Below are 18318 nucleotides of genomic sequence, written 5' to 3' on the forward strand. Positions count from 1 at the left end.
AAGACATTTATTGCTTTAGTCAGAAGCTAGCAAAAAGAATGAAACATACTCCGAAAAAGAAAAAAATATTGAAATCATATACAAAATAGTGATTAGTAAGCTATATAGCAGTGGTGGCGAACCTATGGCACGGGTGCCAGAGGCGGCACTCAGAGCCCTCTCTGTGGGCACGCGCGCCATCGCCCCAGTCCTAGGCCTTCAGCTGGGTTTTATAAAACCTTTTCATTTTAGGCGTCCGCTGCCGTGTGCAAAAAAAAAAAAAAGGTTCAATCAATCAGTCAATTTCAACTTCTTGCGGGGAAAAAAAAGATCTTGCAAAGTTGGAATTGATTGATTGAACTTTTTAATCCCATCCAGTCTGCCATTACTATTGCAGCCACGCCCACCCAATGGGCCACACCCACCCAATGGGCCACACCCACCCGGCACCCGACGATGCATAAGTGAGTTTTGGGTTGCAGTTTGGGCACTCGGTCTCTAAAAGGTTCGCCATCACTGCTATATAGCAATACTATGTATAAATTCTAAGCCTTTAAATTTCAATCTAATCCCATACCAATATGCTTTTCCTTTTATCCAAGTAAATACAACAGCTGTCATGCTTTTCGGTGTGTGCTTTTTTTCTTCTGTGTTTATGCATGGTTGTTTCTTTTTGCCTTAGTGGGCATTAACTAACAAGTGTCATTTGCCAGTTCTATAGGAGAAGATAGGATGAAAATGTCCTCTTCCTGGATGTTTTCCAAAATGGTTTCAAAGGTGTTTTCTCCTAGGGGTTCTTACCTAATTATACAAAATAAATTTCTTTGTTGAAAACAGGCACAGCCACAGGCAGCACTGGTTTCAGCAAAGGTGATATCTAGTTGTGGTTAATGCAAAATGCCTTTTTAGTTCCTGACAGTGACAGTTGAAGAGGATTACCTCTCTCCAGTCTAGACCTCTAAATTCATTTGACCACAGTGTAATACAGATGTACCAGGGTTTTTCCTTTCCTCTTAAGTTGATCTTTGACAAGAAACCTTAAGAAAAAAAGATGTTAAGACTCTAGAAAGAGTACAGAGAAGAGCAACAAAGATGATTAGGGGACTGGAGGCTGAAACATATAAGGAACGGTTGCTGGAATTGGATATGTCTAGTTTAATGAAGAGAAGGACGATGGGGGACATGATAGCAGTGTCCCAATATCTCAGGGGCTGCCACAAAGAAGAGGGAGTCAAGCTATTCTCCAAAGCACCTGAAGGCAGGACAAGAAGCAACGGATGGAAACTAATCAAAGAGAGAAGCAACCTAGAACTAAGGAGAAACTTCCTGACAGTGAGAACAATTAACCAGTGGAACAACCTGCCTCCAGAAGCGGTGAATGCTCCAACACTGGAAGTTTTTAAGAAAAGACTGGACAGCCATTTGTCCGAAATAATGTAGGGTTTCCTGCCTGAGCAAGGGGTTGGACTCGATGACCTCCAAGGTCCCTTCCAACTTTATTATTATTATTATTATTATTATTATTATTATTATTATTATTATTATTATTATTATTATTACTACTACTACTACTACTACTACTACTACTACTACTACTACTACTATAAAAGAAAATAGTTTATGTTGAAACAAATATTTTTTTTGTCTTTATTAAGTCACGAGACTAGAAGTGAAGTACAACTATGCACATCTGTGCACATGCATACACCAACATACACACCTTACATATGTACCTATAAGTGTAAAATGATAAAATTAAAAAACAATACAGTTCTTAAATCACAAGGAAAGATGAATGATACATATGGAAGCACAAAACTGAGCAGTCCAGGAGGATATGTATGGATCTCAGTGAGACAAAAGAAGCAATAAAAAGAAGCCATGCTTTCTACTAGAAAATTTATTCAGCATAGGATAGAAGATAAAACTTATCCAAAATTTCCTACAGAGAGTATAAAAAAAGCATAAGGCTTGGGGACATATGCACTGGTGTAGTATTTTTACACTACTTTAGTAAAGTGGCAGAGGGCAATACAGTATATCCAACATGCCTAAAGACCTAATGAAATTTCAGAAATGTGATGGAGTAGAAGCTGGCACATACTCTTTTGAAAAAAAAAATCCCATGAGCTGTAATGCTTTGAACCAGACTTAGGCTGATGTGAACAGCAAGGTTGCAGATATGTTACCCAAAGACATTTTGGTGTTTTCATAGCTTAGTGGGTAGAAGGTCTCTGAAGAGAATCCTAGGGAGTGGACTTTGTTAAGAGCTGTTTAGCCAGGCTGATTTAATGTTGTCTGGTTTTTACACTGGATCCAAACCCATTGGGAAAAAAATTAACTGGCTTTAGATTAAAGAAGCATACCAACCTCTGACATCCATAGAGAGCCAGCTCATCTCTAAATATAAATAACTATTCTTAATATATTTTGGAAATGCAAGAATAACTCAAATTAGATTGTAAAGATACACACTTGGACATATTAAAAAGGTGAGAAAAGACCTAGATGATAAAGGCTGGCTATAGGAATGAAGTATGTTAGAGAGGGAGATCTCAGAATATCTATTATGGTTGGTTATATAGTTATCCAGATGTTTAGAATGGATATGGCATTTTTTCCACCTTTTGAGACCACCTAAGATAGGCAGATGTTCTTGTTAGTTGGTATTAAAGGTAGTAATAATAATGGCAATCATCATCATAATCATCACCATCATCATCATCATCCAGTTAGAAACAAAATGCTATTTCAAATTTTGCTAAAGGTTAAAGTTCTTACAAAAATATATAAAAACAACTAAAGGAAAATACTCTTTATTTGGCCAGTTCAGTTGACATCCTGTTGCCAACTAATTGAAACAGGATGATATAAATAAAGTTGGGAGAAATTGATACTTTAAAAGTCCTGTGACTTAGACCCCAAATCCCAGTATTTTTATTTTCTTGAGGTCCATTTACAGATCCACATGTTCAGGAACAAGTTGATGGTTATCCACGGTTAGCAAAATCATTCATTTCAAGGATGAAATACATAGTTTCATCTTTACATTTTTGAACCACAAAGACTTTTCAAAAATAAATAACATCCATAATTTGAATCCATTTCTTAGTATCAATTTATGTAAGATTATCTTCTTTGTCGAGCACCAGGTTCAGTAAAGCCAAAGCTTCCACAAAATGACAATTTTTATACTTTAAGAATGTAATTTAATATATTTACATCTTTCTTATATTTATTCAAAATTGTATTATATGCTATGATTTGGATCATATGCTAATGGCTAGGTAAGGCCAAACATTTGAATTAAAGTGCCCTCAAATTACGTGCAATCACAACGTAGAAAATCTGATGCCCAACCTTTTGAAAACCCTCTTCAATAGACACCCAATTATATTTCTGATAAATTAATATCATTCTTAAATCATAAGAAGTACATTTTTCTGATATTTGTAGTATTTCATTGGTCAGGTATATAACAAATACTAATATTCATTCTCTCTTTTAATTCTATATAAAATTGAATTGTTGATTTCATTTAAAGCTCTGCATCTCTGAAGGATTCTAAGATTTCAGATATCTCTCTTTCAGATTTCTCTGATATTTCTAAAGCATTTGAGCCATATTGTTTTGTAAATACCTTTTTCAGTTATTTATATATATATATATATATATATATATATATATATATATATATATATATATATATATATATGGCGACGTTTCGACGAAGTCACATTCGTCATCTTCAGGCTGGTGTCTTCAGCTTTGTGCTTCTGGGAGTACTACTCCCAGAAGCACGAAGCTGAAGACACCAGCCTGAAGATGACGAATGTGACTTCGTCGAAACGTCGCCAAGACACTTCTAATTCTACGCAGGAGAAAACCCGAATAACTAAAGACCTACATACAAACACCCGCGAAAACCTCAGAAAACAAATATATATATATATATATATATATATATATATATATATATATATATATATATATATATATATATATATATATATATATCAAAATAGATGTTACAAAGTATTATCTTATATTTGACATAATCATTCCAGATATTTCCTACTGTCTTTAAATGTGGATCATTCCATGACATCAATTTCTTGTGTGGGTTCTAGATCAAAAGTTAATCTCTTATTTATTAATGATCAAACTTATCTAACAATTTTAAAGGCTAGTAATAATTGACAATTAGGGCTGGGATTGCTGTTGTTAAGCAATGTGGTTTTAAACTATGGCCATTTCACTTAATAACAGAATCTAGGTGGTCATGGTTGCTTTTGTTAAATGAATGCCCTGGTCATTAGGTGAGGCAACTTCCTGCTGTCTTCTCACAATTAGGTTAATACGGAAGCCAGCAGGAAGTTGCAAGCCCCAAGCACTGCCAGGTGGATGAGGGAGCAAAGGTATATAAGGAAATACAAAGCAACTTTATAGTCTTTCCTTTTATATCTAGCAATCTTAATCTTTATCCCTTCAAATACAATAACATCATAGAACTTCATTTCTTTTCATTTTTTCTTTGTCTCATTTCATAAGTTTCTTTAATAAATTCAACGTAGGAAAATTTTCCAGGCCTCTTTCTGAGTATGTTGTTAATTATGAAGACATCAGCCAATTTCTTTTGTATGTCCAGTGTAACATGTTTTTTCATGTCATTCTGAGTCATTCTAACTCAGTCAGCTATTTTGTCAGATAGAACATGCTTCTTTTCCATAACATCTTTTAGAAATAGCCTATTTATAGAGGTAGGCATTTCTAAAATTATTTTCTGGGTCCTTTATTCAAAAATGTTGTTTCTTTAGTATATCCAATGTTAAAATATGTTGCTTCATTCTGCAATTGTAAGTCAAATTTACGTGTTCTTCTCCTTTAATTGTAATCTTTAGTTCCTTTTGGTTCCCTCTAATATACAATTTTTAAATTTTATTATTGTTTTCAAAAAGTTCAAAATAAGAGCAATTTCCATGGAAGAATTATTTATAATTAATTTCAGATCTTTTTAAAATTTACCTGGACCCTTAGTCTGCTTGTGACTTTCTAAAATCAAAGTTTTAATTACCCTTTTGCTGTTTATTTCCTGCTCCATTTTTAAAAAATTCTGAAACGTAGTTAAAACTTTTTTTTGCTAAGGATTGAAGGGAATTTGCCTGGTGCAATAGAACTTTTTGATCCAAAGAATAATAACTGAAAAGCAGTTAATTTCTGAAAGTGATTAGAAAACGATATACGCAAATATAATGTCCTTTCAAACATGACTGTAGTTTGAGCAAGAAGGATATTCCATCATCTCCAAGAGTTGTAAATTTATTGGAAACTGCTGTCTTGCAATCTCCTCATAAGAAGCAGCTGTTTGGAGAACTTGTGGGTAATCTGAAGTACTCTTTCTCCTGAGAGAAATTATCGCTCTTCATTCTGCTGCAATTATCGGCTCTGGTTTTCGTTGTCCTCAGTCCACCATTTTTTTCTTAGAAGACTGGGATTAAAGAGGAACAACTGGAAGACAGATTGAAAAGATTGGTATTAAGGTGTAATTTAATGGATTGAGAAAGAAAACCATTTTAAAAATACTAAATTATAATCCAATGGGTAAAAGGTGAGGGAAAGCCATGTCTTCTTAGGGCACACATCAACAATTCAGTCTAATTGTAATAAAGATTATTCTTATTTTTTTTCTTTCTACTTCTGTCAGTTTTCAAATCAGAAACATTCTCTGCATTTGATTCTCCATTCTCAAATGAGCCAGTGCTTGTGTAAAAGATGCTTTTTCTTAGTGTGCATGTATTACATCTTGTACATTTATTTTCCTTTTTTTATGGCAAAAGTCCAAAGATTCTAAGTTTTTCAGAGCAAGGATTTTTATCTTTCTGCCATTTCCTTCTATAACTATACACTGTAAAGGCAATCAGTTCAATTAACCTCTCCCCCCCTCCACCACATACATTCCCCACCTCAAAGTTTTGCTTCATCTTTCTCTCAAGGAATTGAATAATATGCCAATTGCCCAAAGACAGTTTTTTATGTGTTCCTTTGTATGCCATTAGTCTTGAATATTCTTTGTTAAACTGCTTGAATGTTTATAGGGTTTAATATTAACATCAAATATAATCTTGTTTGATAATTAATATGGATTCATTAAAAATCTGAACTGTTCAGCCCCAGCAAGTTAAGTGTTGAAAGAGGCCTGAATTTATAACAATGTGATGTCATGTTTCACTATGTATTTTCAGCCTTCTTTTTAGCTTGTAACAGAGTTTTGATTTAGTACAATAACAAAAAGAAAAATACCTGTTGCCTTAGATAATTATTTAAGATAAAATATATCTAAGACCTGGAGGCAAATCTCAATGAAATCTTTACAGTATAATTTATAATATTCCAAGTAGGCATATAAATTGCATAAATCATGCTTCAAATAAAATATATGAGAAAATTCACGAAGTATGACTTCAGAATTACACTTCTTCTCAACACGTACAGAGGTATATTTTACTGGTGTTTAGATTTTGGTTAATATATATAAAAAAGAGAAAAAGAAATGTCATGAATGAATCCAGAAAATAGTTTATTTGATAAATTTTATTAAGCTATGCTATTGAAAGCATAACATCAGATATAATATGTGCTTAATATTTATATTTAATAATAATAGTAATAGTAATAATAATAATCTCCAGTGAGGTACTTCCTTGACATGGTTGTGGGCAGTGGTGGGTTTCAAATAATTTAACAACCAATTCTCTGCCTCGCCTTCTCTCCACCTTGGTTGGGGTGGGCTGCTCGGGGGGGTCGGCTGGAATGGGGGCAGGAGGTCCCAGCAGGTGGGGGGGTAGGAGCTCTTGGTTACGGAATTGCTGGAGGTCCCAGCTGAGGAGGGCAGGAGATATGGGGGGGCTGCAGGAGTCTCGGAATGGGGTGGGTGCAGGAGGGTGGAGAGTCAGCAGGTCTTGGCTGGAGGAAGATGAGGGGGTCCGGCTAGGGAGAGCAGGAGTGCTGGGATGCCTGTGTCAGGGAAAACCGCGCCCCCACTGGCTGAGCCTGTCATCCACACCGCAGTCAGGTAGGATTGCATAAAAGGGGTGCTGGGCAGGGGGCTGGAGGGGGAGCTGCCAGCAGGGGAGGAATCACAGCAGCCGCTGTCTCCCTTACTCAGTGCAGCGCCATCGGCATGGGTGGAAACAGCCCCGGGACAGCCGAAAGTGGGCCCTTGCCTGACCTGTGCCCTGTCTGCTCAGCAGTTCTGATGGGGGCGGCAGCTGCTACTCTGAGCCCCTCAACCAGCCGGCCACACAGGGAAGCAGGAGGTGGCAGTGATCCCTGCATCGCCAGGCCTGGCCAGCAGCAGCTCCGAAAGTGAAGCTGTGCCATTCATCCTTGCACTGGTGGGGACGGGGGAAGGCGGGCTCTGGCGCGCACCCACTCCCTCTCTGCTTCCGCTCCACATCATCCCACGGCCCCTCGCCACCACCATCCTGGCAGATGCTGCGCTGCAGAAGGGAGACAGCATGCTGCTGGCCGGGCCTGGTGATGCAGGGATCGCCGCTGCCGCCGCCTACTTCCCAGCCCCATGTGATGTCCAGTCATCGCAGCGCACCATCTGCCGGCCACGCAGAGAAGCAGGAGGAGGTGGCAGCGATCCCTGCATCGCCAGGCCCAGCTGACACCATGCCATCTTCCTTCTGCAGCACAGCATCTGCTGGGACCCTACCAGCCACTGTCCCCACCAGCTCAAGGATGGGCGGGACAGCTTTGCTTCCAGAGCTGCTGCCAGTCAGGTCAGGCGATGCAGGGATTGCCGCCACCACCTCCTGCTTCTCTGCATGGCTGGCGGGGTAAGAGGCTCAGAGCAGCAGCAGCTGCTGCTGTTGCCCCCATCAGACTTGCCAGAAGACAGGGCCTGGGCTGGGCGAGGGCCCCCTTCTGGCTGTCCCAGGACTGTCTCCACCCACATCGATGGGGCTCTATGGCTGGTTTGCCATGATGCAGGGCAGCACCTCTTACGTTTTTGATTACAAGTGGTACCTTCCTCGACCACACAGTCTCCCTGAAAGCTATCAGTTCTAACACTGGACACAGGCAGTTGGAGAAAAAATAATAAGTCGCCATTTGATACCTGCCTTCTTCCTTTTTAATGAAATGGAGCGGGCTGCCTACTAATAGCCTGCCATGTAATAAAGCAGGCAGAACCGCAACCATCCCTCTCTTCAATCAGCCACCTGCTAACTCGCCAAAGTCCCACATGGCTGGATACCTCCTAACATGGCTGGTTTCCCTACCCCCCCATCCCAGCCTCACATGCTCTCCTTTTCCCGGGCACAACTCACTGCAGCGCCTCCTCAGCTGTTGGCCAGCCGGCCGGCCAGCTCAGAGGTGGCTTCTCTGAACTGCAGCAGGTGAGGCAGGGGCTGCTTTTCGTCTTCTCCGGATGGCTTCGGCAAATCCCCCCTGACCTGTCCACCCATCCTCTTTCCTTTCACTCCCCTTCCACGCCCTCTTCACAGCTCTTCCCACAGAGCCACCAAAGCAGCAGTTAGAGCGCCGGAGCTGGAAAGCATTTCTCTGCCACCGCAGAGTTGGAGATCTTGCCCTATCCACCACCGCCCAGATGCCCTTGCTTCCCAAACCATTTCTTTTCTAACCTTCTTTCCAGCTCCCCTGTCACTTCCTCTGCCGCCATGTGCAGTCCCAGAAACAAAAGTTTGTGGGACTAAAAAAAAAAGTTGTTAGTTGCAAAGTCATGTTTGACCCATCGCGACCCCATGGACAACGTTCCTCCAGGCTTCCTGTCCTCTACCATCTTCTGGAGTCCATTTAAGCTCTTACTTAAGCCCTCTTGGGAGGGCACCGAAAAAAGCAGAGTCCATGTGCGTGCCTGCCTCATGCTCACCCCGCGTCCACCATGCTCTCCATGGTGCTGCAGCTGATCCGAGACATGGAGAGCACGGCTGATGGGTGAATGTGTAACAGGCACGCACATAGACTCAGGTGTTTTCGGTAGCACTTCAGTGCCTGGTTGGCCGCCTAGGATCGGCTGCATCATACTGTGGAGACCATAGTGGATGCAAGGCTGATGCGCACATGGACTCTGCTTTTTTCGGTGCCCTCCCAAGAGGCGGCATGGCAATTGGTCAGTGGACGGGGGATTCACCATCTCCCAAATCCTGCCACTGCCAAAGTGGATCCCAGGCTGCAATGTGTGCTGCAATGGAGAGATGGAAAGTAGACGAGCCAGCGCGAGGGAAGGAGGAGCGGTGAGAAGAAAGAGGAAAAGTGGCTGAGTGAGAAGTGCCACCGAAAACAGTGGAGTCCGTGTGCCTGCCTGCCACATACTCGTCCTGCGTTAACCATACTCTCCACAGTGTGCTGTAGCTGATCCGAGGCATGGAGAGCATGGCTGACATGGGGCGAGCATGTAGCAGGCGCACACACAGACTCTGCTGTTTTCATTGGCGCTTCAGTGCCTGGCCAGCTGGGATGGCCCCACTTCTTACTCAGCCACTTTTCCTCTTCTCCCCACTCCTCCTTCCCTCGTACCGGCTGCTCCACTTTCCGTCTCTCCATTGCAGCACATATTGCAGCCCAGGATCCACTTTGTCAAACTTGTTTTGTTTGTGGGACTGTCCACGGCAGCGGAGGAACATGTCAGAGCTCAAAAGAAGGTTAGCAAAGAAAAGCTTTGGGAAAGGGAGGGCATCTGGGCGATGGTAGGTGAGGCAAACTCTCCAGCTCTGCGGTGGCAGAGAAATGTGACGGAGCTATAAAGCAGGCGCTTTCTGGCTACGGGTGCTCCACCTGCCGCTTTGGTGGCTGCGTGGACAGAGCTCCAAAGAGGGCCAGGTGGCTGAATGCACCAGCAGTCTGGCTTGGAAGCGGAGTGAAAGGGCAAATACCCTAAGGCGCCAGGTGCTGAAATGGGCGCATCGCTCTGTAGCAACTGCCCAGGCCTGCCAGAGGGTAGGCTGGCATCTACCCGTACTGGCATTTATGGTAAACACTGGCGCCATTCTGGCTCTGGCAGGGAAGGGGCAACTGGCATGGGCACTGCAGACAGGACACCGACTTGCTTCAGGACCCTCCCTGACCCTCCGGCATTCTGCTGGCGCTTTGGCCTTGGGCTGCTGCTGAAGCAGGCCCTGCCCTGTCCTCGCATGCTTGCCACCTGCTGTAATGTAAGATATCCCCCCAAAATAAGATCTAATGGGTCTTTTGGTCAAAAAATAAATAAAATAAAACCCAGTCTTATTTTGGGTAAAACACGGCAACATAATCTAGTTATGTGTACCTCTTTTATTGTTCTTATTTAAGTATTAAATACAAATAATAAACTAACTTTCAGTATATTGGTTTTTTATACTTAAAATCATTAGGGCAGAGAACCGGTTGTTAAATTATTTGAATCCCACCATTGAATATACCTAATATTACTAATAATTTAGGATTCCTGATAAAAGATCTTTTAATTGACTATATTGTGATTCAGCTGTTTGTACAATCCAAATTCTTCTTGCAAATTTAAATGTCATAAAAGGCTGATTAATAACAAGATGATCTAAAGAATTGGTATGTTTTTGTCTATGAACTCCAAATATTTCTCAGGGGAAGAAGATCAAGCATATTCTTCTTTCCCAGTGTTTTCCAAATGCATCTTGCATTCTTTATTATTGAAATCTCTTTAGGCTTCTACTTTTATTGTTCCAATGCAGGGATAATATATTTCTAAATTAATAAAACTTTGATATAAGATTGTCCCTATATTAAATCTTTCTAAAACAAGTGATTTAATAAACCAATGTCTTAATAGGTTTCCCAAAGTCAATTTTATCAAGAAGACAACAAATGAACCAGAGAAATATGCTGGAAAATCCAGACTCTGAAACTATTAGAAAAGCAGAAGGAAAAGGAAGGAAAACACCAATGCTCCAAGGAGTAGCAAAGATTACTAGAGGATCTGGTGAGAAATTCTTTTGCAAGTTGTGCTTTTTATACATGTATGGAATTTTTGTTTAGATAGATTTCTTGCTTACTTTGGCAGAGAGAGAGGGGACATAGACTATTGTCAGCTTAACTGTAGCTAAAGGAGAAAACATGACCAAATTAAAAGTTAAAAGTTACTTTAAGCTTCTAAATGAAGCTGTCATGTGTCTGATTAACGAAACACTGACAGAAGCAGTTCCATGTATTAAAGTCCCAGTATGCAAGGATATCTTATAAAGAGAAAGAGAAAAATAGCAGTGTAGAATTATATATCATAGTCTATGATTTTTCACATTTCCCTGGCATTTCCTGTGGCACTGATATAGCAAGAATATCTATTTTAAAACTGTGTTGCTTTGGTGATTTGAGGCAGAACTGTAGTAGTACTAGAAGTTATTTATTTTGGTCAGTGACCAATGTATCATTTGGCAGAATTATAAATGTGTAATTTTACACGCAATCCTCCATAGTTATTTTGTTTTGTTGTCATATTTAGAAAAAATATAAATACTTCATCTAATAGTACGATCATTTCTCCTATAAATTAAATTTAATTAAATATAAAAAGTTTTCTTAATATAAAAAAACTTACCAGTTTTCAAATGGACTATCTCACTTGACTGAAAAAAACGATAAAATGGTTTATTTCAGACATAAAAATAGATTAGGAGAAAAATCTTCCTAGGACTCAGGAAGAGAAAAAAATAATGTTTTTTAAAAAGAAACATTTATGTTAGATTTTAAACTGGCAACATTCTGTATGCAAAACAAAGAATATCTACTGTGATGTTTGAAGTGTAAAACCTGCTAAGGGTTAAAGTACTGGGTGGAAAAAAACATTTTTTATTTTAACACTGCTTGTTCTTCCTGTATATGTATTTGTCATATAAATGTATCTGTTTTATCCAATTTTACTTTTATGTATTCACACGTGTGTGTATGTATGTGTGTGTGTGTGTGTGTGTGTGTGTGTGTGCATTGTTTGTGTATGTGTGTGCAAGATACAGAATAAGAAACGCAGTATGTAAATATATATTTTCAAAAGATCCATTCACAGAAGGAAAGCAATTGGCCATTCCTGGAACAGAAAAGTGGTAGGCCCCAGCACATATCCAATGTTTGCCCTGAATACCTTGCAATACCTTATTGCTAAAGCAAAAGTCTGGCTGCATTTTCTTAAACCAGCTTAGAGTTAAGCCAGTATATGTATGAAATAAGTAAGTGCAGATATGCTTATTTTCTCACTGCATTTGGCAAAATATCTCAAACATGAAACAACAATTACATTTTTTACTATAATTTGTGGATCTAAAAATTTAGTATTTATTATTATTATTATTATTATTATTATTATTATTATTATTATTATTATTATTATTATTTAGAAATAGAATGCTTTTTCTATCATTGTTGAATCATTATATTTAATAAGTGTTCAGGAAGATGTCTATAGACAAATAAATTATAAAAGCCATTTTTTTTTTCAATACAGAACCACAAAATGTCACAGCACAAAGAAATGGTCCTATTCAGAAGACAAAGAAAAAACCTCAAGAAAAAAAGAACATGTTCCTGTCCTCTAAGTTAAACATAAGTAATAAAAATCTAGACCAGGATCTTAAGAAAGGAAATATTCTTACAGTAGTACAGCAATCCTTGGCTAATTCAGTGGATTCTTCTGTTCAGACTGCTAATAATTCTTCTATATCAAATGAATCAAGTAATTCAAATCTTCCACCCATTAGAAATACCCTTATAAAGCCCAAAGAAGATGATTTTTACACAGCACTATGCTCAAATGTGGAAGCATCTGTTGGAATAAATGACACTAAAAATGATAACTTAGAACAAGATCTTTCAGTTGATCTTAACAAACCTCCTCTTCTTGATCAAAGTAGAGGTAGTGCGATATCTTTAACACAAGTGGAACAACATAATTGTGAAACTGTAGTTGGGAGTGATGGAAATAGGGCTGAACTTTCCCATAGATTTTTACGACAACATGATGTAATAGTGGATTCACATTCAGTAGGTCAAAGAAAAGTAAGAGATCAAAAAAAATCTTATTCTCTTGAAGAAAACCTTTTGGAAGAGGCTCATAAAAATGAAAGTGAACATTTGCACTTTAATACAAAAAGACCACAAGCTGAAAACGGACCAGAAAGTGCAGCAACTATTGAGGCTCCTGGTAACTTAAATTCTCCTGAAGACTGGCAAGGGAGCAATGTCTATGACAGAGAAAGACAGAGTTTTGAGAGCAATCAAAGATGTTATGCTGGTTTTATTTCTGCTAGATCAACAATGCAAAGGCCTTCTGTGCATTCTACACTTAATATCCCGGGAACCTTAGTACAAACTGCAAATAGAAGTGACATGGTAGGCAATGTGGATGTTGCTACAAGTTCTGTGCAAATCACAGAACTGAATGGAAATCCAAGACTAACTGCTCGCAGACAACTATCTCCCATAAGAATCAGGGATTCCTTTTCAGGTGCTGAAAGTTGCCAATCTTCATCACCCACAGTCAGCCACTTTGATGATAGCAATCTGCTTGATGACACTATAAGCAATGGTCTAAGTAGCATATCTCCAAGCATTGCTTCTCATGATGAAGACAACTTTCTGAATTCACACAGTTCCTCATCATCTACAGATTCTTCTCCACCATCTCTTTTTCGGACAAATTTCACAGCACATCTTCACATGACTGGTCCTTTACCTGACCAAGTTCCAATTTTCCTGACAGTATCTGATTTGCGAAATCAAAGCAACTATATAAGCAATACTACTATGTGTAATTCAGTAACTACCAAAGATATTAATAAAGCTGAAACAGACCCTGAAAAGTTAAAAAAGTTGCAAGAGAGGTGAGTAACAGATAGTGGGTGGGGGAACATTGGTACTTATGTATTTTGCTTGGTTTTAAGTTAAAGTATCAAGAGGAATCTATTATCTTTGATCTAGAGCTATTTTAAGCCATTTATGCTACAATTATTGTTCAGTTCCAGAGTTTAAACTGTAAGCTCTAATGTGGAGAAATGGGAGAAACATTTCTAAAGATTCATATATAATAAACTCTAGATTTTCCAGACCTTGATGCAATAGATTTGCATACAACAAAATATTATTTTTGTAATATACAACATTAGGTAGGAGTGTTATTACACAAATGATGCAATGATTCAAATGGTGTAATGTGCATTATTTGAATAATCATTCTAGCATATTCATCAATTTACTAGTGTTTTGGAAATAATGGATACTCTCCCTTTTTACCCCCTTTAGGTTTCACTGAATCACATTCATACAGAGACTTTAAAATAATTGTGTAATCCATAGAATGTTTTTATTTATAAGAACACTGATTGTGTCAACAAGTTGTTTTCAACTCTTCAACATGGGTAAATTTTCTTCATCATAATCCATCTCTAATCTGATCTTTCACAACTTCTGACAAAGCACTCATCACCACTTTAACAAGGTACAATAGTGATGAGAGCATTGTAACTGAATCCATCCACCTTGCTTCTGGTTGTACTTTTTTGTTCTAACTTTCTCCACATTAGAGTGTTCTTCAGAGAGTTATATCATTGCATAATATACCCAAAATAGGATAATGTGAGTCTGAGCATTTGTGCCTCATGAAAACTGGACTGATACGTTTGATGATTCATTTTGTTGCTGTCTTGGCTGTCCATGGTATTCGCAGTCCAAAGACATCAATACTCTTTGTATCCTGCTTCTTCGAAGTTCAACTTTTACTTTTGTACAGTGCTATGGTGAATACCATGGTTTGCACAATTCTGATCTTTATACATTTAGATAAAGCAGAGTATTTCAATAACATTTCCAAGTGTCTACCATTGGCTAGTGCAGGGGTAGGCAACCCAAAACACAAAGAGCCACTTGGATCCGTTTCCCACCGAAAACAAAACACTGGGAGCCACAAAACCCTTTTGATATCTAAAATGAAGATAACACTGCATATATCCTTTTTTACCTTTATATATATATACATATACATACATATATACACACATACACACACACACACACACACACACACACATATATATATCATAAAGATAAAAAGATATATGATGCAGTGTTATCTTCATTTTAGATGTCAAAAGGGTCTCTCTCTCTGTCTCTCTCTCCCTCCCTCTCTCTCTTTCTGCCCTTGGTCTGCCAGTCGTCTTCCCCCACTTTTTCTTTCTCTCTCTCTTTCCTCTCTCTCTCTCCCTCCCTCTCTCTTTCTCTCTCTCTTTTTCTCCCCCCTCTTTCTCCCTCTCTCCGATCTTCTGCTCACCTGGCAAGCTGGCTTTAAGCTGTTCTCCAACAAGCTCAGGGGTAGGCAACCTTGGCTTTTATGACTCATGGACTTCAATTCCCAGAATTCCCGAGTCATCATAGCTGGGCTAGCTAGCTCTCTCTGCCCTTCCTGCTTCCTGCTTCCTGCAGAGGTGCAGCAAAGGGAGGAGCCATGCCCAGTAAGCTTTTCAGCTTGTCGGAGAACACCGTGAGTCCACTCTCTTTTACACACACACACACACACACACACACACACACACACACACACACAAACAAACAGAGACAGAGAGAGAAGCAGGGAAGCGCAAGTGCCTCTCTCTGTCTCTGTCTCTCTCTGCAAATGGCAGAGGAGGCTGGGAGCCATAGGGGAAGGCTCAAAGAGCTGCATGTGGCTCCGGAGCCGCAGGTTGCCGACCTGTGTGCTAGTGTATGGCGAATTTTTTTGACTGCTTGTTTTTCACTATTGTGATGGAATATGCAGCTAAAGGAGTGTGGGTGGGTGGGAGGAACTATTGGCAGTAGCACTGTGGATTCCGAGGGAGGAGGCAGCATATTCTAGACAGGGGGCCAAGGCAAGAGACTATGCAGTCTTGAATCGAGTAGAGGAAGGAGGAAAAGGTTCAGGATAACCACACTCTAGAATCTCCCAGGGTACATCTATTACAGGGATAAGCAATTAATTTTCCCAAGGGGCCACATGAGAAACTCTTGTGGAGGGCTGCTGGCACCCCCACATCCCTGCTACCACCATGCCTCCCACCAGCAATGATGTCACACACACCCCACCAATGCTGTGGGCCAGACAAGGACAGCTTATGGGCCAGATGTGGCTCATAAGCTGTAAAATGCCCAGTCTGATCTATTAGTAGAAGGTTATAGCTTTAGTTTGGTAAGATTCTGTTTGTTAGGTGTAAGCAAATAAAGAATTGCTCAATTGAATCTCATGTGTTGTCTTTGGGCTTAGCTTAACATCTGTTGATGATTGATCCTAAATGGCAGAAACTAGCCACCATTTCAATATCTTCATTTAAGTTAAGACTGATCATTCTATCTGTCTTCAGTTTGGATCTTAATATTTAATTTTTTCATTTTGTTCCTTAATGTTTATTATTAGACCATCCAGATCTTTTGCATTTTCAGCTATCAAGGTAGTGTCATCAGCATAGTGCAAGTTATTGATTCTTCCAATTTAAAACCATACTCTTTCTTCCAATCCAGTTTGTTTTAATATACATTTGGCATATAGGTTGAATAAATAAAAGGATAGAAAATAGCCCAGTGACACTTCTTTCCCAACCTGGAGCTAGTTTTTTTACACCATACTATGGCTTCCTGGCCTATATATAAATTTCTCATTAGGATAATGAGATGTTCTGGGTTGGCAATTTTTGTGAGTACCTTTCACAGTTTGACATGATCAACAGAATCAAAGGCCTTTGTATAGTCATTGAAGTGTTTAATAATTTCTTTTGGTATTCTTTGGCTTTCTCAATTATTCAGCATGCATCAGCAATAACATCTCTTGTTCTTCAATTTTTTGTAAAGCCAGCTTGAACATCTGGCATCTCTTTTCCATATAGATTCTAATTTGCATTGGATGATCCTAAGCATTATTTTGTAAGCATGGAAAATTAAGGATTTTATAGAATAGTTGACACACTCTCTTAACTTTCCTTTCTTTTAGAACTGGGGTGTAGCACCTCTTCCAATTTGTTGGCCACTGTGTTGTTCTCGGATCTATTATGATTCTTTTTCTGTGGCTTACCATATTTTTGGGGGGTATTCTCGTAATTCCTGGAGCTTTCAACTTGATAAAGCTTGGAATGCTGATGTAACTTCATCTTCTAGTATTAGAGATTTTCTTGCAAGTAAGGAATATCTTCTCAGGTACCTTGGATGTTGACACTGATGTACAGTGTTTCAATATATTCCTTCCATCTTAGTTTTATTTCCTTTGAATTGGTTACCATTTGTCCATTGACATTCTTTAGCATACTAATTCAAAGTTGGAACTCCTTCTGAGTTGAGAGATCTTTTGGAAGATTATCCTTGTTTTTCCATATCAATGTCTTTACACATGTTGTAATACTACTTCTTATCTCTTCTAACAGCGGTGTGAAAGATTTTTGTCTTTTTTGACCTTGGCTTTTCTTCTCTTCTTGGCAATTTCCATAGTTTGTTCTGACATCCAATTTGCTTTCTTTTTTTCATTTTTGGCAGTCCTTTTTATGTTCATCCTTAACAACTTCTTTAAATTAATTCTGTAATTATTTTGGTTCTTTGTCAATGAAATTTGGGACTTCAAAGCAGTTTCTGATGGTCTCCTTGAAAATGGTGGGTAAATGCTCAATTGTGGAAAATGACTGGCTTTCTTCTTAGTTAACTTAACTTGAAATTTCATGTAAGCAGTTCACGATCTCTTCCACAGTCAGCATCTGATCACATATATTTGATACTATAATTGAGTTCCTCCATTTTCTTTATATTTCTCCATCAGGTGTTATCCATGTATAGATGTATTATTTTGATTGTTTGAAGATAATGTTAGTTATGAAGAAATAGTTGCTATAGCAAAAATTGATAAGTCAGACTCTTGCTTCATTTTGGTTTGCTATGTGATACAATCCAACTACATTTTCCTCTTTCATGTTTCCAACTTTGTCATTACAGTCTCCAATCACAAGCGGCACCCCTTGCTTGCGTAGTCTATTGATTTCAATCTGAATTTCATAAAACTAATCAACCTCTTCTTTTTCTGCATTGATGGTTGGAGCATAAACTTGAATGACTGAACGGTTGGTCACAATGTCTAATCAATATTATTCTGTCATTGATTGCATTGTAGTCAAGTACTGCTCTTGCTATATCTTTCCTAATTATAAAAGCAACACTTCTTTGTTTTTCATGACCTGAGTAATAAACAGTGTAACCTAAATGAAAGAGTCCAATCCCAATCCATCTCGATTCACTAATGCCCAAGATATCAATTTGTACTCATTTCATCTTTCACCATGTTAAGCTTTCCCATTTTAATGCTTTTTA

The 18318-nt window shown here is 38.9% G+C and overlaps 1 protein-coding gene across 1 annotated transcript in view; it reads left to right on the plus strand.

Moving 5' to 3' along the window:
- Positions 1 to 18318, plus strand: part of MARCH10 (membrane associated ring-CH-type finger 10) — a 104849-nt gene that overhangs the window by 42532 nt on the left and 43999 nt on the right. Inside the window, exons 6-7 of the mRNA XM_015831511.1 lie at positions 10793 to 10942; positions 12458 to 13832. Of these exons, the coding sequence (XP_015686997.1) occupies positions 10793 to 10942; positions 12458 to 13832 (1525 nt within the window). The remainder of the gene's footprint in view (positions 1 to 10792; positions 10943 to 12457; positions 13833 to 18318) is intronic.

The sequence above is a fragment of the Protobothrops mucrosquamatus genome, unplaced genomic scaffold (genome assembly GCF_001527695.2).
Source record: "Protobothrops mucrosquamatus isolate PMUCROS unplaced genomic scaffold, P.Mucros_1.0 scaffold_257, whole genome shotgun sequence".
NCBI classification, from domain to species: Eukaryota; Metazoa; Chordata; class Lepidosauria; order Squamata; family Viperidae; genus Protobothrops; species Protobothrops mucrosquamatus.